Source organism: Falco peregrinus, chromosome 1 (assembly GCF_023634155.1).
Source record: "Falco peregrinus isolate bFalPer1 chromosome 1, bFalPer1.pri, whole genome shotgun sequence".
Lineage (NCBI taxonomy): Eukaryota > Metazoa > Chordata > Aves > Falconiformes > Falconidae > Falco > Falco peregrinus.
In genome coordinates, this window is record NC_073721.1 from 89,765,257 (window position 1) to 89,792,089 (window position 26,833).

The 26,833-nt window shown below is 37.3% G+C and overlaps 1 protein-coding gene across 5 annotated transcripts in view; it reads right to left on the reverse strand.

The window, feature by feature from the left end:
• The window catches only part of DICER1 (dicer 1, ribonuclease III), a 66,760-nt gene extending 40,283 nt beyond the window's left edge, over positions 1-26,477 (reverse strand). Inside the window, exons 1-6 of one of the 5 annotated variants that reach the window (XM_055815857.1) lie at positions 26,338-26,477; positions 17,409-17,469; positions 14,740-15,626; positions 8,357-8,422; positions 7,371-7,471; positions 65-257 (exon numbers count right to left, since the gene is read on the reverse strand). In XM_055815857.1, coding sequence (XP_055671832.1) covers positions 65-208 — 144 coding nt within the window. In that variant the 5' untranslated portion in view covers positions 209-257; positions 7,371-7,471; positions 8,357-8,422; ... (1 more) ...; positions 17,409-17,469; positions 26,338-26,477. Of the gene's footprint in view, positions 1-64; positions 258-7,370; positions 7,472-8,356; positions 8,423-14,739; positions 17,381-17,408; positions 17,470-26,337 lie in introns of those variants that run through there. The other 4 variants (XM_055815902.1, XM_055815796.1, XM_055815740.1 and 1 more) reach the window with 4 other exon arrangements.
• Between the last annotated feature and the right edge of the window lie 356 nt (positions 26,478-26,833).

Genomic DNA, 26,833 nt, shown 5'->3' on the forward strand with positions numbered 1-26,833 from the left:
ATTAAGTTAATAGAGTAATGTTAGAAAAAAGTACAATTAAATCCATTAGTATTATCACCAGTACCTGATATTTTCTTGGTGTGTAAATGTTATCATGAATTGCTTCTTGTTGCCATGGTAGTCCAAAAAATGGACCCATTGGGGAGGAAGCAGGGGTCATGAGCTGCAGTCCCGCCATGCTGAGGGATTGCAAAGCAGGGCTCTTCATTCATTCATCCAGTGTTTCTTTCATTGCATTTTTGTTCCAGCACAGCCTACTATGGGAAGAAAAAGAAACAGTATTAGATACAGTCACAATAAAAAGCAAAAAGAGAAAATTTATTCTAATAAAAAGACACCACTTGATCTTACTTCCAGTAAGATCTCATACTGTTTTCAGCAGAAAACATTAATTTTAAATTTACAACTTTCCTACTTAAAGACACGTGTTTATCAAAGTACCAAAAAAATTCAGAGGAGCTGTACTTTATGGGGCAAAGTTCATTCTAGGCATTTGGATTTATGCAGATACATTTGAATATAAAGTTCCATTTATGTTCTGACAGAATCCCATGTAAAATATCTTTAAGAACAATTTTTTTTTAAAATAATGTTGTTTCAGCTTTACTTCAGGAAAGAAATTGATTTTCCAGACCACATGCATAAATAAGTATCACATTTTCCATTTTTCTTTCCAACCAAAAAGTCACTATGACCAGTTAAAAAAAGCTTTACATGCACACACACACACCCCCACCCCCCCAGGAACTTTACTCTAATCAGCAGGGAAAGAACAGGAACTACACAAGAAACAACCTCAGCATTATCCAATCAACAGATTCAGATAAGGTTATCTGTTTAAAGAACTCGCTGAAGTATTATAAACAATTGTTGATGACCCTGATAAAGACTAATGGGGAAAGGGACACTTACCAGGTTAACCACTAATTTCCAGAAATATATTCTAATTGATAAACAAACAATCCATTCTCAACTTGATGAAAATTATGCACTAGAAAACACTTTCCTACTAAGGGTATGAAGTCCTCATCACTGCAGGAGGTTTAAAAACATTTGCTACCTCTCAGGAATGATTACGATTTAGAAGAAAAAAATAATAATCAATTCCACCTTGCCCAGGGAAACAGATAAAAGCCTAACAATACAGAAAAATGTTGCTGAAGTACAATACAACATAATGCAGCAAATCTAAGAAATCTTGCATACTTCCCCTCCTTCAAATCAGATACATACCCTTTTCAATAAAACAGTATTTTCAAGTTTTAGTTCTCAGAATTCCTAGATGCGCTATATTCAGTTATCATCAATCTCAAAATGAGAAATGCATAAAATTGACAATGCTTTCAAATTTCATCATTCATTAGGAATACATGAGGAAAAGCGAATTATCACCCTATTGCATAGAAATGTCCTTGCTTTTCTATATGAATGAAAGCTGGTTAAGTTTTGCAAATGTGCACTAAGGAAGAAAATCTGAGAAAAGTATGATACGGTATCTAATAGAAAACATTAATTACTAATAGTTATGAGAAATAATTGCTTTCAGAGATTACAAATAAAGCAGTACAATTTAGGATAAAAAAATAATAATTTATTTCTGTTCCAAGATGAAACTTTTTTACCATAGCCTTCAACTAATATAACATTGTAGCTCTTTGTCATATATTCACATTTTTAAGTTAAAAATTATAATTTAGGCCATGTCTATACACCGATATATATTTTAACTAATATTAAGTAACTATGGGAAGCTCTGACAAGAGAGATCAAACTGATCACTCTGGTTTTCCATCTCGGGTATATCTTGCAAAATAAAGAGAACTGAATATATTGAATTAGATTATCACTCCTCTTGCAGAAGAAATGCCACTTTCTATAAAGTAGTCAGAGATAAAGCTTTGTCTCATATTTTTTTTTTACCAAAGAGGTAGGGGGCATCCTGAAGGACAGCGTGGTTAAGTTGAAGTAACACTGTTCTGTTCAATTATAAAGAATTATTTCTCTTTTGAATAAAAACATGCAGTAGTAAATGCTACTTAGTGAAAGAGGGTAAACATAACTTTTTGGTCTTTGGCTCAGCAATAAGTGTACTTCATCCTCCATCAAAAACAGTATTTCTTTACTAAAAGAACTGTGTTAATATTGCCAAAATCTTGTCTGATATTTAAATTTGAGCTTCACAGAAACTGTTGGGCAGAGACGACTCCAGAAAGAAAAGTTGTATTCAAATTTTTTTTAAAAAATAATGATGAACGAATGTACATTTTCACAGGGCATACGAAAGAATGCTTTTGACACTATCTGATTTCTTCTCTCAGTTGCTTTTCAATGAGTCTCCAAACTCATGCAAACCTTCTCATTTACTTTTTCAGTTCTGTAACATAACCTAATTTCAGCCGGGGTCTCTCAGATTATCTAAATAGATAAAATGGATCAATATGATATTGCTTTAATTAGCTGCAAATAGAAAACAACCTAGTGTACACACATCATAAAATCAGTAATACATTGTTATTCATGTCAGCTGTAATACAAAAACACTCCTATAGATTTTTAAATTGTTTTTATACATTTCAAACAAAGCATACAAGCACACGCAGGTTCTGTTCTAACAATTCAACTAGTAACTTTAGAGTGTTCAAATCTGGCACAACTGGAAGATATTATGCTTCACTCCCTCTTTGGAACTAGTGGCTTCATGGCTGTTCCTCCACTGGGACTCGACATCTCTGGGAGACAAATGGCAGGAAAGATGCATGTACTATACAGTTGCATGTAGCAAACATGATCACCATTGACATTCTGATCTATGAGCATCTGCATATCAAATGTACTGATATTAATCAGTATGTGACTAATCAGATTAAATCAGTCACATGGCAATGACACTAGCACGATACACAATCTTCCCCAGTCACTGATAGAAAGCACATGGAAACTGTGCACTGCTAACCTCAGTGAAGCTTTTGTATGAACTGACAGCTTAGGCGTATGAGAGCCAGGGAGAAGGGAGAAAACGTTGAGAAAGCGTCATACTCAACCATCTCCCCAAGCTTATAGCTTAAGCTCACCAACAATATACCTAGCTTCTCTTCTTATATCCCATTGAGTATCATACTAGTTGGTAATACACACACAAAAAAAATCCTTTGAAGAACAAAAAGTCTTTATCACATTTACAGTATTTCACTGAAATAGTCTCAGGAATGCTTCTCTACTTACATATAGCAAGTCATATGGAAACATTATTAGTTTGAGACCTCATCAGTGTCACTGTAATCGCTCAAGACTGGAAGGGACCAGGAAAAAAAACACAAATATTTTGTACAGTAAAAGCTAAAGCAAATTCCTCATTCATTCCTGCATCTAAGCCTAGCAACTTCAGTTTTATATATCACTTTAGACCAGCAACGCCTCATCTTTGTTTACTATTCCACCTATTTTGTGTTTCTTTTCCAAATCATAAATACAACTTTGGGAACATAAAATAGCTGTATCACATTACCAGGAGGGAATTAAGGAAAGAAATCCAAGCTTAGTTTAGAAGGCTGCTTGTTTTTTATTTACATAGGAACTAATATTCACAAATAATCTTACCTCCCTTGCTACTCACTTAATGAAAGTGATACTAGGTTAGCTACTCCACTGCAAGAAACAGGGGGATTTATACTTACGGTTCCAGATTGATCTGGAAGAGCTGTGAAACAACATATATTCTAAACTACAATTTCGGTTTCTGTGTATCCTCGCAAAGACCTGCCTTAAAGTACAATCATGTCAGAGATCAAAAAGCATTCTCAAAAAAAAAAATATCCTTTGAAGTGCAAAGGAGAAGCACACGAACACTGGAACTTGAAAAGTAAGCACAAGCAGAACAGCATTGCCTGCCACTGTTAATCACATCACTATCACCTTGCAATCTGACAAAAAAAAAAAAAAGAGAATTTTTCTGCACAATTAGTTAGCAAAATAACAGTAAAGCTCGCATGTGGCACAACACACTTGAAAAAGCTTAAATTCCCTCCTACTGTATGCTAACTCAGGTAAAAAAAAATAAAAGTTCCCCTCCTGAACCATCAATGCTACTCCCTGCTGTGCTGAAGTTTCCTAGTCCTGGCCTTCATTTGTATTATTTGTATTGGAAGTATATAAGATCTGACAATATCAATGTCAATGTTATTATGGGAGTAAGCCAGAATAATGAAGTAATTTATGATTCTAAGTCTATATTTCAACAGCAAGGAAAATATCAAGTTCTTCAATAAAATAAAAGCAGTACAGGACTACCTAGAAATCAAAAGGGAAAACACACATCTACTTGAAGAACAGGCTTCAAATTGAAAACACTTGAGATACAAGTACATGTGTTCAGAATTTGTGGACAGAAGTCAACTGCACATAGCTAACAAACTAGCTAACAGCAAAGCTGAAAAAACCCCAACCTAGTCCTTCTCAGCCAGTGTGAGTAATAAAGACATCTGTTAAGATGTTCCACCTTTATCCACTGAGTTATTTTGAAAATTGATAAAATTTTCAGGTTTTTACCACCATTTGTGTGCATAGTATGTGTTATATTCATGCCAAGTTAATGCAAAACTACATCTCCTATTAATCACAAGAATTTATTACTGCCATACGCAATGTGTTTAATCTGGTTTTTTTTCACTAATTCTGATTTGTAATTCTGTAGCCAATATAATCCTTATGATACACAAATTATTTCTAATGCTGTAGGTTTTCATCTTTGTCCAGCAATGTCTAACTTATTCTCTAAATACAGTCAGTATCAGCCAAAAAAAAAATAAAAATTGGCCTCCAGGGGTGGGAAAAAAACCAAACAATAATCCACTTACTCTAAAGTAAATAAACCATAGTCTACACAAAAAATACAAACACACTCTTGCTACTTGAATATTCTCTTATACTAACATCTAAAGAGTCTGAATATCATGTTCTTTACAACAAGTTTTACGTCTGAGTGTGGCACGAAACATTAACTTGCTGAAAGATCTAACAGAAAATTCGTACTTGGGTAATGGTGGACCAAATAAAAAACAGTAAAAAATTACAAATATAAAATACAGAGAAGAAAATTAATGTAAATATTAGCTTATAAAATATTCACTGATGATGTTCCACACCAGCTACTGCAGAAGTCTGCAGTAAAGTGACTTTTACTTACACTACATGATAAGAATTACATTCCCTACGCAGTGGCAAGAATGGGTTTTGCCCAAGTGAAAGCAAACATACAAGATTCCTACAATGTCTGGTTTCTATACCTGCTTTTAAAAGTATATTTTTTAAAAGGATTTGACGTTTCCTTAGAAGTCCAAAAGCATTACAAAAGCATATTTTGTGAATACTATTCCTGTCTGTAACTTCAGTTCTCTGAGAAGTTAAAAAAAGTTATTTGGAAAAAAAGGTCCAAAAACTCAAACATCTCAAAAACAAGTGAAAAAGTCGCACTTCCGTGGGAAAGGTTTTTTCCCTCCCCTTCATTCAGCAGCTGCTATCTAGGATACTTTGAGCATTGAGATTTCTGCTCCCAACTCAAAACTCAGTCTCTAAACAACATAATTTGGCCCAGAAGGGCTAAAGTAAGGAAATACTGTCAAACTATAATCACTCAATAACATGAATCAGAAATTTCTTTTACATTATGCTATCTTTAACATACAATTCAGCTGCATAAGACACTCCTTATCTGTTATCTTTGAAAGACCTCCACCACATGCATTGCCTAACAGTAGTCAGGGGTGAGGGAAAAAACGTATTTCAGATGTGTTCTCTTTCAGGAAGGGCAAACAATGCATAAATGCTTACAAAGCTCAAATACGAGCATTTCTATAAGAACCAGCTCCCCTGGTTTCCCTAGCACAATCATCAATATTTATTATCAATGCTCATCTTGAACTGTATTTTATTTGTTCTATTCTTCTGATACAGAGCCAGTCTAACAGCACAAGCAGAACAGCGGTCCCTAACAGCATACCAAGGCACACCGGAGCAGCAAAGACTGCTTTCTGTTTTTCAGAAGTTTCATTAAAGAGCTTATTAAATGAGGATTACATTGAGGCTCTACATTTGAACGAGCTGCTTCTGAAGCATTTCTACAAGCAATAAAGAGTTAAAAGCTGGAACTCCTGCCAGACTCCTCCTAAATGTCTGTATACAGGAGAGAAAAGGAATACAACATGACACTTAAGACTCAGAAAAATGCACAACACTTAAGTCCCTCATCTAGTGTTCAGTCATCAGTATTAGCAAACCTGGATTTGAAGCAAAAGCCTAATAAACACTTTGTTGCAATTAGTCTAGCTCTACCAACAGAGCCAGCAAGACACAGTTCACACCAACAGTTACGCTGCTATACATTATTAACATACCACTATATATCAACATAACATACATGGGCTATAAGGCATTTACCAGTACAGAAATAACCGATACTTGTTTTCACATTTTTTCTAGCATATCTATAGTGACACCAGTGCATGAGACATTCAGAATAGAAGTTTAGAAAGGGGATGCTTGTCCTTTAACAAATACAGACCATGTAGCCAGATTCTGGCGCAAACTGTTTCAATTTTTAACACAATGTGTATAAGACCCTGTACAACAGGCCTAACTATGTAGTTACTTAATCAGTGGTGCTGAACTGATGCTATGCAGGTTCTTCCTCTTTCACCTCCTTAACACAGTGGACAAAAGATTAATCAGGAAGTGTATGGCACCTAAGACAGAAGACAAGGTGAGGACCAGTGACATTAGATAAATTTCTGTCTTCACTATGTTATCAATTTAGGTATCATTTTTTCTTCAATGCAGCCTTAATCAGAGAGCCTCTTTTCCTGGTTTTGCTGAACTTGTAATTCAAACTGAATCATACTATTGAAACTAAGGCCTTAACAATTTACCTGTCATTTACTTTCCTCACCATTCACTTTGTATCTCGTACCTGGAACAACATATAAATTCAATTCTAACTCCAACACTTCATATATCACCTCTCTTCCCAGTTTTTCTTCTAATTGACTGTATTTCAACAACTTAACCACATTTGAATATAAAATCCACAAGCAATATTTAAACACCCCCCCCTTCTAAAAAACTAAATGTATTTCTAATCATATGCCGCTTATGCCATTGCTGTATCTAACCATGTACGCATAAAAAAAAAAAAAAAAAAAAAAAGAGTAGCTACTTTCACTATTCTTTCCGAAGAAATTCACAGTAAATTTCTATAACCTCACACACGTAAGTTATTTTACTCTGTGGTCCTGAAGAAGCTTTAAACATAAATAGCAGAATACAGTGAAGTGATACAGAAAAACCCGCTTCTCCCATACTACACAGCATAGTCTTACCGTTTTAATTTCCGCAGTCTCTGTGTTTATGCTTCCTGAACTGCATTTTGACATCATGATATCAGCTTGTAGATTAATCGCATAATTTGCAAGCTTCGGCTCTTAAAAACAAGAAGAACAACAAAACCTATCAACTAAAAAAATAGTTTGAAAAGGGAACTACAACAGCAGGGTCAATTGTGGCAATTCAGTTGCTTATAAACATTTAAATGTGTCAAGCCTGCACTGACTGTAACTTCCTGACAGAAAATGAACTACTTATGTCCATCCATGAATTATTTTAGTTTAGTCTTAAAAATAAGAATTTAAAAGTGTGATTTAAAGGTTAATTTTTGGTAGTTTAAAAGTGCAAGGAAAGCATACTTCCCAAATCCTATTTACAGGTATTGTAATTAATATTAATAACTGGTTCATGTGAGAATTACAGTACTATGTTCTACATAATCTTACTATGTTCTGTATAATTGTACGGCTTCCATGCACATGTATTTTCATTTTATTTGAGTTAAACATTTAAAATAATCAGAATTCAAACTTCTTTAAACTATTTAAATTTGAAGCCACAAATAATAAACTGATGAAAAAGCAACAATCACTTATTCCTAAGTACATTAAGATATGGGGTTTTTAATAAAAGTAATAATACTGTGCAATTAAGATGATTTGCATAAGAAACCCATTTAGCATTTAGGAGTTAGGAAATATAGCCATTCTATAAAAGTACAACTTAAACCAATACCATATTTAAGCAGATCTACAGTGTTCTCAAAGCTTTAAATTAAAAAAAAAAAATTACATTATATACTCATCTAAAGTATGAGCTTTCCCAGATCTAAAGAGAGAAGTTCTGAAGTCATTTTTTTTAAAAAATCAATACTGAAAACTTAAATACGAAATGGAACTTGATGAAAATTTCTACTCCAATCAGTTGCATAAAGTTAACAAGGAGGACACTCCCAAGATTACTTCAGTATGTTCATTTTTACCTCAAATGCTGATGCTGAGCTTTTCCAGAGTCTCCAAGCCTGTAATTTTGTTTCACCCTAGGTAACCTAAAAGGCAATATAAAAAGAGAGCATTTTAACATAAACTGCCATAAAAATCAATTGTGCCATGTGGTAGTCTGCTTTCTTGCATTTTAATATTTAGCTCTGTAGCAACAGCACATGGGCCTTCAAAATCTAGTTATCATATGTCCTTTTTTGGCTAGGAACACACACAGTTTCTGAAAGATCAGCCTGAAGTGCTCAGGAGGTATTTGCATATTTTGTTTTATCTGCTACAGTAATTGCTAGCTGAGTCCAACTAGATTTATAGTTTTCCTCCCCTATGCTCCCTCCATGCATGTTTCACCTAATACAGTAATGAAATCTTTAACAAACTTATCATTCAACACATTAAAAAAACACACAAATACCTTCAAAGAATGTATGTGTTTCCAAAAACCAAAATAATCAAACAGTTATTTTCTTTTACAACAAGAATATGTAGGTAGCACAGCAGAGAAAATCCGACCAGTACTGCATTCATGTTCAAAAGTTTTATTCCCAGGATCTAAGTTTTAAATTTGTGTTTGTACCATACACATATCCTTTTTTCTTTTCTGCACAGAATACAGCAAACTGCTGCTAAGATGCAGCAAGTTTAACTTAAATTTACTGTAATATGTTCTTATTATGCCTAGGTTATTCATTTTTTCACTGCCCCTAAAACATGAAACACAGTATGTATTCCATTGAACCAGAAAATACCCTAACAGCTGAAAACTGTCACATCTCCAGTAAAAATGCAGAAATACACTTTATATTGGCAAGAAAACCAGAAAGGAACAATAGAGCATTTAGTCACCCCACCATATAACAAACAAGAACAGGAAAAAAAAAAAAAGGTTCAACTCTTGTCAGTAAAGCTAATGCCATATATGGCTTCACATCGCAAATTTACTTTATTCCCTAATTGTACATAGCAAACAAAAGGCACACAGATCAGTAGGCAAGATGTGGGAGAGCCAAAAAAGTATGTAATTCTCCACCAACCCCAACAATTTCCTTTGGCACATCAAAGCCGTAAAACAGAAGATTGCAGCTTTAATCCATAGGCAGACATGAATTACAGTAGGCTCTTTCAATGCCGAAGCCAACATACAACCAGACAGGCCACATTCCTGAGATGCAGTCAAGTTCTCATACAAAACAGTGGACTTATATCACATTAGCATCTAAATGGTGTTGGTGCACCCACTTAGACAAAAGCCTGTTGCAGTAGACGGCCAATCCTTCCTGTCTGCAGGCCAAAGGCATCTGCAGCTTGCCAACCATCCCAGCCAAACAATGGACGCAGCTAGGGTTTACCACAGCAAATAACATAACCAACCCCTCCACCATTTATTAACTATAACATTGGAGTCCAATTCTGTCAGATTTTTTTTTACCACATTAAAACCCAATATATAGATCTAATTTTACTCTACAGTGCCTGGGGATCTTGTTAAAAGAAAGCAAGAGGGGCAAAAAGGAAAAGTTAATGACATTGACATTGCTAAAAATTAATTTCTAACATGTCTTCCATTGAACAGTAATGCCACAGGTTTTTTTGGTGGGTGTGTTTTTTTTTTTTAAGGTTTCTATTAAAAGGTCAACATTCACCCATTTTATGTAAAGGTAGAAGGTGAGAGTTTCAATATAACTAGCTATTTGGAGTGTTTAACTAGACACACCACAACCATATCAAATACTGAAAGAATAAAGCAGCATCATGAAAAGAAAAAAAATAAATCAGTTCCTATAAAGACATCAAGAGAAGCATCCAAGAAATGACATGCCAGTCACTTCTGTAACTCTCTAGTGCTCTAGAAATCTGCAAGCAACCACTAGTTACTTCCACAAATCTCAGCCAAGATCTTCAAGGATCTCTGCTACTTGCTACTTAAACATTTGCCAATACAAAAATTAAGTATCTAAATATATCAAAGAGTACACAAAAGAATGTATCAACAAGTTAGTTTTTATTTCCTGGGTTTGTAATTCAGTATTTTAAAATAATCATGGTAATATGACACCTAATTGTTGCTATTAAGATTGCAGAAAAAGGACTGAAATTTACAGTAAAAAAACTACTGACACACTACAGGCAATAGGCTGAATCCAAAATACACACTATCAACATTCTTGCTCTTCAACATCTTCTACAGTTTTAAAATAAACAGCTATTCCCTCCATCCCAGTAATGATGCTATTATTTAATTAAACCATTATTCAAACAGTTAGCAACTTGAAAATGAAGTTCTTATCTTGCAATAACATCTATGCAATTGGACTCAAGCTCAGATGAAGTTTCTTCATGCAAATACAAACAAATTCCGGCATGAACCAAAGTCCTGCAGCATCAGAAGGGTAAGGTAAAAACTACCATTACGATTGGAAGGAAAAAGTCCATCTGGGCTGGCATCCTGCCTCTCTGTAATTACAGCTGGTCACAGATGTTGGGAGGTGTGTGTGTGAGACTATAAAACAGGTCTCATCCTTCTCTTCCACGTAGTTATTCCAGCAACCTTATATTACAAGTATTTTCCTTTGGTTTATTATGGTACAAACAACAAAATTAGTCAGAAGCCACAGCTCAAACTCACTACTGCCTCAGATTAACTCCAAACCAAAATACTCTTAGCATCCAATGAATTAAGCCTTCTGCATGGAAGTCAGGAAAAAATTTACACTTGGGACACCTCTCTCTAAATAAAAAATTTGCCCTGTAAGAACACCCTGAAACACATTTAATGGATTTAACAGCAATTAGAGCTATTCCACATAATATTCAATTTGACTTTTTTTTCCAATTTGCTGCTTGAAAACCAAGCCACAGAAAAGCCATAGCTAAGTTCACAGATCCTAATTTACGTAGGTAACCACACTATTATTGTATCAATATCACAAGAAATGATAACTGACCGTATCTGTGAATTTATTTATCATTCAGTCCTTTACTTGGGTACCAAATTATTTACTTGTAATTACTTAGTTTATTTAAAGGTTATGTTCAAGCTTTTCAGGCACCTATGTCTTTTGACAGGAAGGCAATTAAGCAGACATCAGGACAGGGATTTCTCTCTTCCCCAATCGGGAGCAAGCTGTGAGGGAAGTACAATTCCAAAGCATCAATTATTCTTGCTTATGAAAAGCAAAAGCAGCAGCTGCCCCCTGAATATAACCTCATGTGGGGATTTCAATCCCATTATTTGCATAAACATAAATCCTTTCTCTCCATGTGGCAAAAAGTCAAGCTCCCCAAGAAGCGGGCTGTCCGCAGTTTTCTGTTTCTGTGCCAGAACATCCAAAGTTACTAAGAGTCCTACATTACAAAAGGCTTTCTGTGAAGTCAGCAATTCTGTGATGCAAGACCTGCAGATACTTGGGGTTTAAGTCACTCTCTAGAATTTCCATCAAATTTAAAATGACAGTTCAAGTCTCCTATCATTGGTCATAATTTCAATTTATGTATCACCCAAGAATCAGTGTACAAATGACAGGAATAATCCCCAAAAATAATGTATTTAACAGTGCAAACTAACTCATCCTAATGCAGCCTTCAAATACAGAAGTACTATGTACTGGTTAGCACATTATTTACTCAAATTACATTTTGGGTTTTGTAGCTTTCAACCAGCCTTCCTAAAAAATAAAGGCTTGTCAAAAGTTGCACTACATGTCTGCACATGTTCTCTCCCTGCAAAGAATTTGCTGGGATTGGATTCACTTGCTGTAAAACTGGGATGAAGTCAGTATTAAGTCCATAAAGATTTGTATTATAAAGAGACTGGTTTTGCTCTCAAATCCAGAAGACATTCAAAGCTGCTCAGATGCCACAGAACCCAACCTCCAGAGAGGTAACAGAGGATGTGGGGGAAAAATGATAGATGGGAAACAATGGACCCCAACAAATAAACAAACAAACAACAACAAACACCCCCCCCACACACACTTAACTGATTCTTTCATGTCATTGAAGAAAAACCTGAATCAGTGGTAAGACACTTCCACAGGCCCACCAATTTTTTTCTGAAACATGTAAGAATGTCTAAGAGTCTAAATGAAAATGCTCTGGAACAGGAACAGCGTCGGCAAGGGGTCTCAAGCAAGATGAAATGCATGAAAAGAATGTATGTGCCTGATTGTAAAATGATCCAAATTGATTCCAAAATGGAAAAGGTCATTAAAAAATGAAATTATTCGCACCTTAACCTACATATCCAGCTAAATAACTTCCTGTGCTGAGCAGCCAGAAAAGGCTCTTATGTTGAGGCTTTTCTTATTTTAAGAGCTGAGAATCAACTTTAATTATCTGTGTGATGATTATCTCAAAACAACAAGTGTAATGTGTTTCTGCAGCATTAACAGACCAATGCTGAAAAACTGCACACTGTGAAGCACTTTACATCGCTTCCTGGTATTCTGAATTTTCTACTTACAAAAATTAAAACAACTTTTCACTTAACAGTAGTAATTAATACTTTTTATTTGAGTCAAGCTAAAAAGAACTGCCATCTTTAAGGCAGAGGCTGTTACATCCTACTGAAGCATCAGGCCTCAGCACAGAAGCAGCTACCTTAGATCATACATACCGAGCTGAATGCAATGAGCAACAAAGTAAAAAGTTACAGCATTTTATAAAGTGTCATTTCCCTCCATGTAAATATATGCATTTAGAATAGAAAACAATCACTCCTTTACATTCTTTACAGTTAAATATAAGACTTCAGCAGGTCACAGAAATTATTTTTTTTATTATTTTAATGCATCAATCCTCATTTTTCAATATTGTCCCATAAAGCACATAGATTTGCAATGCTGCATGGGGTTCAAAACTGATGAGATGATATAAATACATTTTAATAGTATAAAGCTAGAATGTAGCATTTTCATGTCTCGGGTTATTTGTAGTGCTGTTGACCTTCAAGAACGGACATGATATGGAAACTGATTCATATATATACACAAGAATTTACTCTGTGAAAAGGTAGTGATGGGAAAGATTAAGTCCCTGTCTGAGGTAACGTGGCAAAAAATAACAGTATATGATGAGACATGCTTGTTTTGTCTCTTTTCAGACCTGAACCATAGGTAAGGAAAGCTGGAACAGTTTGCCAACATTTGAGGACTTAATCTGGTACTATGTAACTTGAAGTTATCACTGAAGAAAAACCTTTATTTTTAACAGATGCCTTAAATGGAAGTCTTAGATTTAAGAGTAAATATGGAAACACGATTGACTTTGAAAAATAAAAACACTCAAGATCCACAAAACACAACAGCCTCCTCTCCGCAACACGTGGGATCACAGGGGTCTTAACATTGACTAAGAAACTTTAAATTCTAATGTTTTTTCCTTCTCCTTTGAAAGCTTTTTGTTCTGATCAGCTATGAAAGCTAGTATGAGGTCAAACAGATAAACAGCCTAACATGTTACAGTTGTGACATAACCCATTAATTAAGGGTGCCTTACCTCCAATAATGATGCAACACTAACACTTTCAATTCATAGACACAAACCAAAAAATACACCCATTCCTGATTCAACAATCTGTCCATTTTCTACAGCAGCAGAACAAATGCAAGAATAATTGGAGATAAAATAGGCATCCTTGCAATTTCTCCGAATGCACATTAATAGGTATCTCTGCCTAATGCCAAGTCTACATTACAGTTAGAATCTTTTCAGTCCACTGCAGCATTAGTCCAACGTTTCACATTAGTACTGCACGTTACATATACAGTATGGATACTCGGACTATGTGGCTAAAACAAAGTATACAAGTTGCTCCTCCTTGATGAATGATAAAAAGTTTCAAAACCTGAAATAAGCTGCTTTACTACAGCAATCATTAAATAAATTAAAAAAGAAGGGAGGGAGGGCAGGAGAGCACGGGGCAGGGCAAGGTAAGTTATTACTCTTCATTTCTCAGAGTGGAGTAAAAGGTACTCCTGCACACGAGCAAAAGCATTCCCAGCTATGCAAACAAAAGGATGGTTCTAGACATCAAAGCAGTTGTGGTTTACTGCATATGACATTACTCATTTAATGACTATTGAGGCAGGTTAGAAGGAAAGATAATGTAATATTGCTAAACAATTCCACTTTTTCTACATTATTATCTAAAACCACTCAGGGCTGAGAAGTGTTTTAAAGGAGGAAGATTCCTATGAATGGCACAATTAAGAGTTTCTGACATCAAGTTTGCGTTCAAGAAGCGATATAGTACTGCACCTGCCAATTAGCCCTTCTGTTGAGCACAACTTGAAATTCCTATGGTTCCTTCAATTCCAGACTGTGTCTGAGTAACTGACACGATATTACACTGGACAGACAGACATACCTACAGGATTCTGGTCCACAGCCATCAGCTGAAGGGAGTTCTTCTCTTCTGTAACACTAAAATATAGTGCTGCAATTCAATCAGTTGTGAACCCCATTTTCAGGGCAGAACAAAAGTATACTAGTTTTAGTAGAGCCCCTTTTCTAAAAATAACACTGTAAACTTTGCTTTACCTGGAATTACCAGCTCCACAGCACTGGTTATCAAATAATAGTAGTATCAAAAGATAGAAAACACGAAACAAACGAAAGAATTCTGTCCTGTTCTTACCACATCAGTTGAGTTTGCATGAAGTTGTCGAACCACTTATCATTATACCAAAAATACCATCTTATTACCAAAAGTATAACAGACAATTCACAGGTTGCTTCATTGTAGCAACATTAAGCAGCCAACGTCAAGCAATCATTAGCAAAAAATGAGGGATTTTACAATTTTTTAGTTTTGAGATTTCAGAAAAACTGCAGCCATTCTGACAGCTGCATTAGCAAAGCCTGGACTAGCTCCCCTTTCTGCTGGTGTCCTAAGCTTCTACTCTGTATACATTAAGACCTGGGGGAAAAAAAAAAAAATATATATATAATTGACAGCCTGGCAGGTACACTCTGCAGAAATCCTGAAACTGACATGAAAACAGTGGGAGATGACAAAATTTTGCAGTTATCAACACATCATTCTTCTGATCTGGGAAGTGCTGCAAACACTTCAACTTAGTGATGAGTACTGGATTATGAGTACTTTCTTGCCCTCATTTATCCTCACAGTACCCTGAATGTGACCAATTCCAGCAGGTCAGACTGACTATGTAGTTCTCCAGAGGCCAACCAAATCCAGACTCTCTGAAGACATCCATGAAGCAGCACAGAAGGGAATGGAGAGCAGAACAGCTGTAATGAATACATACTTCCTTTTAGGAAGGATCAGAAGAAACACTGCCAGCACTTAAATGACAAAGAATACAATCCAGTTACGAGGGAATCAAAGGAAAGGAGAATTTATAGAAGCAAATCAGAGAAACATTAATGCAATCAACATCTTGGAATAGTAGAGCTACTTCCGCTTAAAAAAAAAAAAATAGAACACCTCACTATAAGCCTTAAGGTGCTAAATAATTTGGTTAAAAAGCAGGGGAATAATCAAGCATTTTAAGATAAATGATTCCACTATTAACAGCCCAATACAGCAAGTCTGATTAAATTGAAGGCATTAAACCCCCTTAATTTAATCTTGATTTATACCAGGAAACCTTACATATAGAACGGTTAGTTATAAAAGAAAAAAAGAAACCGTATCAGTTAGAAGCTTATTTTGGTTTTGTAGGTATTTTTAGAAACAAGTGCTTCTATACTGGTATTAATTACTTTGATTTGCAACTATCAAATACAGGCATCTGATTAATTAGGAGGGTAGTGTCACAGCCATTATTAACATTCAAGTAATTACATCATTTAGCTTATTAATTAGTATATTCCACTATATTGAATAATTCCCCCTGCCTATAATGCATATGATGGTGTATTTGGAAAGATTTTACAACTCAGTGCAAACATATCTTAAAGTTATAATTATAAAACTTTAAATTATGCAAGATAAATATTTAAATACATCTGGCTTTCAATTGCATTGACTAATCATTTGCTTTTATCAGCTAATGAGCTGACATATTTGAGTAGGCATGAACAGATGCACTAAGATGCCAAAAGAGGCAGATAATTGATTGGTATGACTTTCAGAATGATTTAAACAGATTACACGCCTAACTTTCAATGGAGATTTGAAAGATTTCCCACTTCTTCCTCAGCATTGCTTTCTCAACTTTGAGCAACAGGAGATCTCACTTCTCTTTAATTACATCTTTCTTGCACAACAAAAATCAAAAGTACTATCTGGAAAAATGCATAGTAAGCTTTCACCATTTTAAAGACCAAATTGACATGTACTTACTGAAGGCAGGATACAATTCTAACACTCAAAACTTTCCTTTTCTCCAAAACTGCATATAATTAATTCAGAACCAGCCATTTTCATAATTTACAGTTCAAACTGCTTCAGCATCTGTCAAACACATACTAAAACTAACTGGTGGAAAAAATAAAAATAAAAAAAAAATCCCAGGCTGTAAGTCTAGGCCCTTAAGACTTGCAATATAAAAATAGTTTTGAAATTAAATTTTAGAGGTATATTGTTTTTAGAAGTCTGGCTTTGCTGCACAGACAAGAGCTTAGAGAAACTGAGATTAATCAACTAAGGCAATGAAGTTCATTCAAAAAGTAAAAGTTCGTTAAACACTTATGGGCAAGCTGTCACTGAAGAGAGTGACCTTATTACTCCTCTTCTAGTAGGATTAAACACAGAACATATGCAGAGGTTTAACATACCATAATTTCACCAGATCGGTATTTCACTTTAGCTCTTTCAAACACGCTCATAAAAATTTGTGCTTGGCTGTACAGTCAAGCTTCTTTAAAATAGTCACTGAAGAAATATGATCTCTCTGGTGTAGACAAAATACAGGAAAGTCGCTTTATATTTTATCACTTTCCTTTTGTTTTCATTCAGCATTGAGACAGAATGCTGTATGATAAAAGCTCTCAGATCACAGCTTAACACGCCTTTAATATGGCACTACTATACACACAAGACCACCACTTACTCACTGTTCAACTTACGTGCTGCCTCCAACCCTCTCTTACGCTGGCACAAATGTTCCCAGGTAATTTGTGACCCCATCTAGAGATAGACCATAACAAAGTAAAGAAATCACACACAATAAAACTGTTTCTTAGATGAATTAGTCTCCTTAATCTACTTCATCATACAGCTTCTGAAACACTTGCACCAATAAAGCTTAACAACAAATTCCACAAAGGTATTTTCTTTCTAGCAGAAATGCTATCTAAAATGCATACAGCCCCAGATACAGTCTATGCACCTCAGATGCCTAACAGGAAAAAGGATGTACTGTTTCGAGTAGTACCTCCATGATCATATATCCCCTAATTAGAATGCAAACTTTTAAATAATATGAATATTTTATATTAAACTTTTCTACTTTAGTCTTTTTCATTAACCCACTATCACAGTATCAATGGCAAATACTGCTGGCTAGTATTTCACATGAAAATTACATAAAAATCAACTAATATTCTTAAAAGTATGCCTGTAAATTGAAACTTGCAAATATCACTTATCCTATAAATCCAATGGGATACAAAAATCTAGCCCACACTTTTAAATGCTGAACTCCTAACACTGAAAGGTACATTGTTTACAGTTTAGATATTCCTACTCAAAGATTTAATGTATCTTAGCTGTACCATCACCATACTGTTACTTGTTTTAACAAAAACTGCAGACAATTTTCACCATAAAACTGAGCTTAGCCTATTGAGAAAAAAAAAACACCACATGGCCTGGAAAATTAGTATAGCCTAACCCTACCACCAGTTGTACTCTGAAGGCATATGTATGGGGTGGGGAAAACAAAACCTTCCTCAAGTTGGGGAAAAAAAGAAAAATCAGAAAGTTTTCCTGATTCACAAAGGTAACTTGCCTCACTCAACTAGTCTAACTTGTTACTTTTGAACTTTCCACATAATTTTTTATAAGACTTCTGTTATGGGTACTGTGGGGTCCTAAAGCTTTGATTTCAAGTCGAGGATTACAAATCTGTACCATGTTGGTGGTAAACAGACTGCGTAGTTCGATTTTGTTTTGAGTTGTTTCAGGGGGGACAGGACAGGGCACAGACAGACCAACACTTTGTTTGATTTCTGGGGGTCTGTTTCTTTGGGTTTTTTTACATCAGGGCAATGATTTGCCCTTCTATCACTGAAGCCTAACCACTGCTTTCAAGAGCTTTTAAAGCTACTCAAAGTGTACCTGAGAACTTGAACATACAATTACCAACAAACCAAATGCCCCGTCACTTTCAGAAGAATGGAAAACTGGAGAGAGAAAACCATAAGCTTTTTAGGCTATCAGGTTTTGATTTGTATTTGATTATATTACTATCTCGGAATATATAATCACTAAGTTTGAGGAAAACTGGAAAAGTTGTCGTAAAGTTTTAAGCTGGTTCTTAAGCACAACTCCCTAATTATGGGGTCACGACTACAAACTACCACTAGATAAAAATGAGAGGTTTTAAACCAGATACAGCTTTGGATCTGAATTTCCCAAGCTAATAGCTAGTCTAAGTCAGATGCACTATCTGATGGTTGTTACCTTTGTTAAAAAGCTGTTAAAACCTCAGAATAGTATTCACTAAAGAAAAGTAGTTACATCAAATTGCATTTTTATTTCATTTTCATAACACACCAAAAGCTTCCCCCCACTTTGGTTCATACCCTGGACTTGCCACAGCCAATTTTCATATACAAACCCAAAATATTACTGTAGTAACACACATTTATAAAAGCAGCTATTAACAATAAGTGAAAAACTAGAAGTTTGAGAAAAACATGAAAAAATATATTAATAGGCAAGAAGATAAATCAATATTCATAAAGATAATCAAATGGGAAGTAGTATTTTGGGATTAGATTTCATGAGACTGCTGATCCAATCCCATGGCAATCTAGCACTAGATGAAGCAACCCCACTCTTCACTGCTCCTTCCCTCCTCTAAACAGCTTTGACATTTGTCTTGACTTTTTGGAAGAAAAACAGTTCAGCACACTAACCAAGTGATTTTTCTTGACCTAGGCAAGTTTTCTGCTGGTTCAGCAAGCTGAATTAAGTAGTTGATAGGGATCAGATGAGTATTAGAACTGGCATGAGGAGACAGTTGTCATCCATTTTGACAGCCACTACACTGCCCACATTAAGAAAACAAGCAAACTGGATTCAGCAGGTTTTTGACTCACTCAAAACCAGACACCAGCTTCTCTATTGCCAACTGTTGCTGAACTGTGTTACACTAATGATAATAAACCTAAAAATTCCAGAAGCAAAACTTCTTACTGTCTAGTCCAAAATTACTTGAATGTTGCAAAAAGAAACCATTCTGTGAAACATCTAGTGGCAGCAGATAGAAACAACGGGATGAACCATTAAAAGATTTTAACAAGTGTTAGTAGTTGGCAGTCAATGTATACATTAGTAGCATTATTGGCATGCTACTCAAACTGCTTGCCAGAAATCAGCACCTGCTTCATCATTATGCCAGTCACTACATGCCCTAAAATCATCCAGTAATTCCTTGTAGACCCTCATCCACTGCAATACCAACCAGTCAGCAGACAGTTTTAACAAATCATGAATTCTGCCACTGAAAACCCACCTTCTATTCAGTTTAGGCAACACATAGTCTTGAGAAGACCATTTTCCAGACAATTTAGTATTAATCAAAGCAGGTTTCACTTCTCAACTTCTAAACTGCAGAGCATTAACTATGCAAAGATTACCATAGGGAAAATTACTCATCTCCTGGAAGGTGATCATATGTCTTTCAAAACCCAGGGAGTTCATAAATGTTTTTGGCATTCTTCCAGTCCTTTTTCAATGAACTACTTCAAGGTAAAAATGCAGGCCTATGTTGCCCATTACCTTCGTAAAACCTACACCTCCTCCTCCAGAGCTCTGTCACGTGTGACAGCTCAAATTCTTTCCTCTCAAATCCCCAGTAAATGGTATACCCACACTTCTTCAGAGGAAGATTTTACTAAATTGTAGCCTTTCTGATTACACAGTAAGCAAATCAACTGATCTATTCAGCATATGAACCTATGGACTTGAACACCTGGGTATACATTTCTTAATTTTTCATTTGTAATCTTTTAAAGTATACAGACAGCTGCATCTTGCCCCATCAATTACAGCTTGCTATGCTTTTTAGAGTCAGCCAGTCAACTCAGGAGGCTGACATTGACAGAGCTCAATATTTTTTGGAAATAATGAAAAAAAAACTTCCCCTGCACACTTTTTTTACAAGTAGTAAAAAAGTGTAAGGTAGTCCATAGGATTTTGTTTAATTTTCATAAGCTAACAGAAAATGCATAATTTGCTTACAGTAACTGTGGAAATAATGAGGAAGAGAGGAGAGAAGAGGATGATCCCATGGCTTAGTAACATGCTTCTGTCACTTTCCTCTTATAGTCTCTGCCGTTCATGCTGGCTGTTCACTACACTGACAGAAAAAACTGATTTCCTAGGGTAATTTTTCCTCACAGAAACAGGAAAGCTAAGTAGCAAGAAGAATAAATGAAGAATACACACACATCTTCCTGGGGACTCATATAATATACAGCAGAAACAGAGGTTCAAATGTTTTTTCTTTTTGCCCACTCTCTACCTCCAACAGTTAATTGGGGTTTCTAAAGCCTCCAAGCTCATAGAGACAGCACTATGTTAGCAAGAGTAACAAAAAATCATCTTCAGTAACTGAGGAGGATGGGAGGGCACCTCTTGCTTTCCCAACATTTTTCACGGATCTTGTATCACTTCTTAATAACTTTACATAGCAAATTGGCAATATAGGCATTTAACTTTAGTGTAAAGATGACAAAAGGTTGTGGGTCACTGGAAAAAATGGGAGGCCAAAGCTTTCAGTTGTATTGTAAACACTTTCTTTCATTTCAAGCCCTCTTGAGAAAATGAAAACCTACTAGGCATTGCCTACGAACGTAGCAAGGCAGACAGGTTTGTCTGTTCATAAACACAAAGCTTAAGTGAGGAACTAAAAGTGTTACTTGAGATTGATCCCAAGCACTAATAATCTGATTAAAGATGATTCAATATGATCAGCGAACATTATGAATTCATAAAGCCACAATTAGTAAGTCAGCTTAAATACATCTAAACCAAATGCCTTAACATACAGAGGCAGAATATAAACATTGGAAAACTGTCTTTGACTTAGGCATTCAGATGTTACACTTGAAGGGGTGAAAAGAGAGATACCTGAATTAACTTGCCAAATCTCAGTCAGTGAGAGAAGTTAGGCCTTCTGAATCCTAGACAATGGCCTAACCACTAGATTACCTCTAGAAGTTTTTACTATCAACTGTGAAGCAACTTCACCTTTAGATAGGTAAACCTTGTTCATTTCTCCTTGAACAAGAAAATACAGAGCCAAAGTCACCATAAAAAGCCACTAAGAGTTGCAAGAAACCTGTAAGAAACCTGGATCTAGATCAGAAACAAAGTAGACATCACAAACAAAAGAGAAACATAAATTGCAAAGTTAGCCAGCCCAGACATGCTTGCTGCATAGCCAAGCCATCTCAATGGAGTCAAACAAATTAACTTTTAAAAGCAAGCTGTACTTGCCTCACTTCCTAAGGAAAGGAGATTTATGCCATCAGTAAGTGGCCAGGTCTAAAACTCCAAGTCAGTTTTCAAAACCAAAAGATTTTTTAAAAAAATATCTTAAGTTCTTCAACTTTCAAGGAGACCAACTTTTTTTTTTTTTTTACCACTACCCAACTATTTTTTAGCATCTCTGCTGAGGAAAAGGCTGCTACATGCCTTGATGACTTACCAGGAATCAGATTCCAAAAGAGGAGAAAGGTAGCGGAAACCACATTTTAAAAATTAACAGTAAGGGGTTTGGGGTTTTTTTTTGGGTTTTGGTGGTTTGGTTTTTTTTTTGTACAAAGGAAAAAACACTAGGATACTGATAAGCAATGTAAAACAAAACAAAAAAATCCCAATGACAGCTAAAACAGTCCCAACTTGACCACCTCTTGTTTCCAGCACCCAATCCCTCAAGTCAGCAGTCACCCTGCTGCATCCCAGCCACAAATGCACACTTATTCAGTGAACCCAAAGGAACTGATCCTTTATGAAGGGTAACAACAGAAGATGCAAAACATGGGCAGAAACTGATCATGCCACCTGTGCCAACCAAAACAGGATCACAGATTCATGAATGTGTTGCACTTAAGTAAAAGCCACAACAAGCAATACTAAAGTCTCTTGGATCCAGGTGTATTTATGCAAGGAGAAGCTGGAGGAATATCGCTCTTCCTTCTCTTCCCAACAGAGAAGAGGATTTCAACATCTTCAGCTGCGTAACAATGCAAGTAAATTCCTTGATACTAGTTTCAGTTCTCTGCTCCATGACTCCAAAAGGTGCAGGAATTTGAAGGTGACAAATGTCAGGGAAAATTTACGCAAGTAATGCAGTCTGCAACATAGAGCAGAAATAACGGGCAGATTTGATACACACTGCTCCACGTTCAAACTTGAAAAATTATGACATTACTAGGTAAGGCATGCAAGAACTACCAAACCCAGGAGTTCACCTAATATAGTATCATGGTATACATTAAAGTGAGCATTGCTTTGTCTTGTGGATTAAGTCTTTTATAATGATTATTTTAACTACATTCCTACATCCACTGCCCCCCTCAATGATCAACACAGTTTGAACACTGAACCTTAAAATCCCAACCAAAGACTGAAGTTAACTTCAGCTAAAAAAACGAACTTTTCACTGTGTATCAGGTTTCTTCTCTCCTGGTTTACCACAATACATATGGAAGTCATGAAAGACTGGTTTAAAGAAAGATCATGCTTTCTCCTCTACTCCAGTTATTCTTAGCCTTTAAGGTAGTGTGTTCTAAAAGCATACTGCACACAATTATATACAAGCTCCTGTTCTTAACAACACTACAATTATATTTTTTTCTTTAAGGGAGTCACTTTCTGGGGGGGAAAAAAATAAATCAAACTTCTGTGCTACCAGTCTGAAGAAATTACTGTTGTACATATGAAGGTGATGCAATACATATGGGCAGTGGTTATACAGCTAAGCATTAGGACATAGGAACCATCTTGCTATTCTGCCAGTTCTTGCTACTCTGTCAAGCTCAGTATACTCTCTGGTTTGTACCACCTATGTGAGGGGAAAAAAACCCTGGACGTCCTCACAGAGCATTACGGAAGAATGGAACAACCTATCTCAAAGACTGTTTTGATGTTGTACCTGCTGCCCGATAGACTAGATCATGCCTTGAAATAAAACTCTCTTCTGTAGTCTTAGCACTTAGTATAATGCTCATCATCCATAAAGTGTACAATCCTTTAGAAAAAAAATAATTCTTGAACTCTTGCTATCATATTCTACAGCTTATCTAAAGATACATCAGCGTATTTCAACTCCAAGTTTACCACATCCATTTTAATAAATGGCTCCTTGCTTTTCTAAGAGGGATATGCATGGTTCTGTATTTGGTTTTGCCAGTAATTTGCACTCAGTTACACACCAATACACATTTAATCAGTTCATACTGAAATTCAACACGGGTGAAGTAGTGATACTCTAACCAGCTATGCTGAAGCAACTTTGTGCAAACTATGTCCTGAAAAACCAAAACTTATTTTACAAATTTTTCAAGTGGGGAATAAGAAACTTCTATGGAGTATATAAAACCCATGACAACAGTTTTTCTGAATCACAGGTTCTGCTTTTTTTCTTCTTATAGGGTACAAACGATCAAGGTACTTCTCAAAAAAAGCATAACTTCTATAAAAACCTTAGTGTAGTCCCATGTCAGGCAAAATAGTTCTCTAGCTTATTTGCTTCCTCTACCACCAACCAATGGAGGATATGTATGAATGAGTATAACAGCAGGGGAAGCAGGTACACCTTCCACTGACCAGTCACCTTGATAATTGCCGAGTCTGAGAAGATACTCTTGTGTCTGATGGTCTCTGATGATTTTCCCTACAAATTGTTTCAACTTCCTCGTAGAACTGTGGCATTCCCAACACGCTGCTGCACCATGTCTTTCAGTTATACATGGTGCAAAGAAGTATCTAATTTGTTTTGAATCTGTAGAATACAGAAATCCTTCAAAACCAGGGAAACACCTGAAACCAGCTACCTAACTACTTTCTTCATGACTCTTAAGTTTCGTAATGTCTGATCCCTCCACTGGTATCTCTTTCCTCTGGGTGAAAAGCCTTAGTCAATTTCCAATCTACCTCTCTCTTAGTCTAATACAACCTTTTTAAAGCAGTAGAGAGATAAACGGAAAATACTCAAAATGTATTTAGTAGTCCCAGAAAAGATTTATACAATAGTATATTGATGTAATTTTCTTCTCAATTAATTATTAATTAGAGCATTACTCATTTTTTGACTGCCAAGTACCAAGCTGCCACATTCACAGAATGGTATCACCAAGGTGCTTTCATGAACTGCAGTAGCCAAGCCAGAGTTCAGCACTTCTGAATAAAATATACATATTTTATAATCCTATGGATTAATAAATAATAAAATAACAATCCAGTGATTATACACATAAAAGCACCTTCCAGCTGAAAACTTCTAGTAGCATCGTCAAAGCTTTTAAATAGACTACTACATATCTTATAGACAGACAATGGGAAAGACAGACTCTCTTAGGGATGTAGAAGAATTATGGCATAACAGAAATCAATTTCAGCTTGTGTCTTTATCAGCTTGTTAAAGCAAGCACCACCCAACCCACTGAATATATACACATGCTGTTTGCACTTTAAACAGAGTATCCAAAATGACTTACTACATTTAAAAAAAAAAAGCATAAAACATAGTAAAACACAGCATAAAATGACTGTTTGCAACGTAAATTCATTTTGTTTTGTTACTCTAAATGTAGTAATCACCTCCCAATCTATACACTTTCACTACCTGAGCCCACCACAAAACTTGGGAGTTCAAAACCTAAACATCAAAAATACTCATAACTGATCATCTGAAGTGCCGAACATCCTCCAGACTTTTAGCAGTTGGAGTTAACTGTAACTGCACTACTAAGAGATTCATTTTTTACAATTAGTAATTTCTGGTTAGTGCTAGTACACAAGAAACTCCCCTCTTTTTCAGATGTCACTTTCAATCGATTTCAATCCATTTCCCACCCATTCGGGTTCTTTCAGATTACCTAACACAGTAACAAACCCCACTGCATAAATATTGGTCTCTTTAACCTTTTGTTTTTCAACATAAGGCCGCACAGCACAAGGTCTCCCTTAATCACGCTGCCACGGCGCTCTTTCGCTCCATGCGCTGCCTTCACTTAAACTGGAAGAGGACGGAAAGCGAGCCGAGAGAAGCGCCAGGAGTTTCATATACCGCCTTCAACATCAGCGCTTCAGAGCGGGGACTCTTCACTGCCCGACGCTGCTGTCCCCGAGCCCCTCACGCCCCGGCTGAGGGGCTCCCGAGGCCCCCGGCCCCGGGAGGCGCAGCGCGGCCCGCCCAGCGCCCACTCGCAGGCCTCCAGCGCGGCCGCCCGGGGGGCGCGGAGCCGGAGGAGACAAAGCCGAGGGGCCGGAGCGCGGCCCCCCCGCCGTGCGGGCCCTGGCTCTGCCGGCGGCGGGGCCCGCGGGAAGTTGCCGAGGCCGATGCTGGGGCCCGAAGGTCGGTGCCGGCGGCCCCCGGAGCCGCGGGGTCAGGGACGGCCGCTGGGACCGCAGGCGGGGCAGAACTAAACGGGCCCCAGCGGCGGGAGGGAGCTACCACCGCCATGCCGCCCGTCTCGGCGGCGGCGCCGGGGCTGCGGGGGCTCAAGCCGGCACGGGCGGCGGGCTCCGACACTCGTGCTCGGCCGCCATGCAGCTCCCGGGGCGAGAGGCAGGCGCGCCCGGGCCGCCATCTCCTACCTGCTCGGATGGGACCTGGCCCGGCGCTTCCCCCTACTACAGGCCGCGTCTCATTGTGCCGCCGCCGCCTCACTCCCCCCAACTGTCAGGTTCCTCCATTCACCTGGGCCCGGGACAGCCTCCTCCCCCTCCCTTCCCCCTGCGCTGCCGGCCCTACGCAAACGGAGCGCCTCCCCCCCCCCTCCCGCCCGTACCAACGGGGGCCGCCCCACGCACGCGACGCAAGCCCGCTCCGAGAATTCCACCCTGCGCAGTTTACACGCTCCACATCCCCACGCTATGAGAGGAGCCAGGCGATTGGTGGCGAAAGACGGGTAAAAGGTGAAAGGTTCACAAGGCAGCCAATGCGATAGCAGGATACAGCAACCGCCGGGGAGCTGCCGGGTGGTCCATGGGCTCACGTGTGTGCGTGCTCCCCTCCCCCGCCCGAGGACGGCGAGGCGCTCGGCCCCCGGCTCTCCCCGCTCCCCCCCGCCCCCCCCCCGCGCACGCGGGG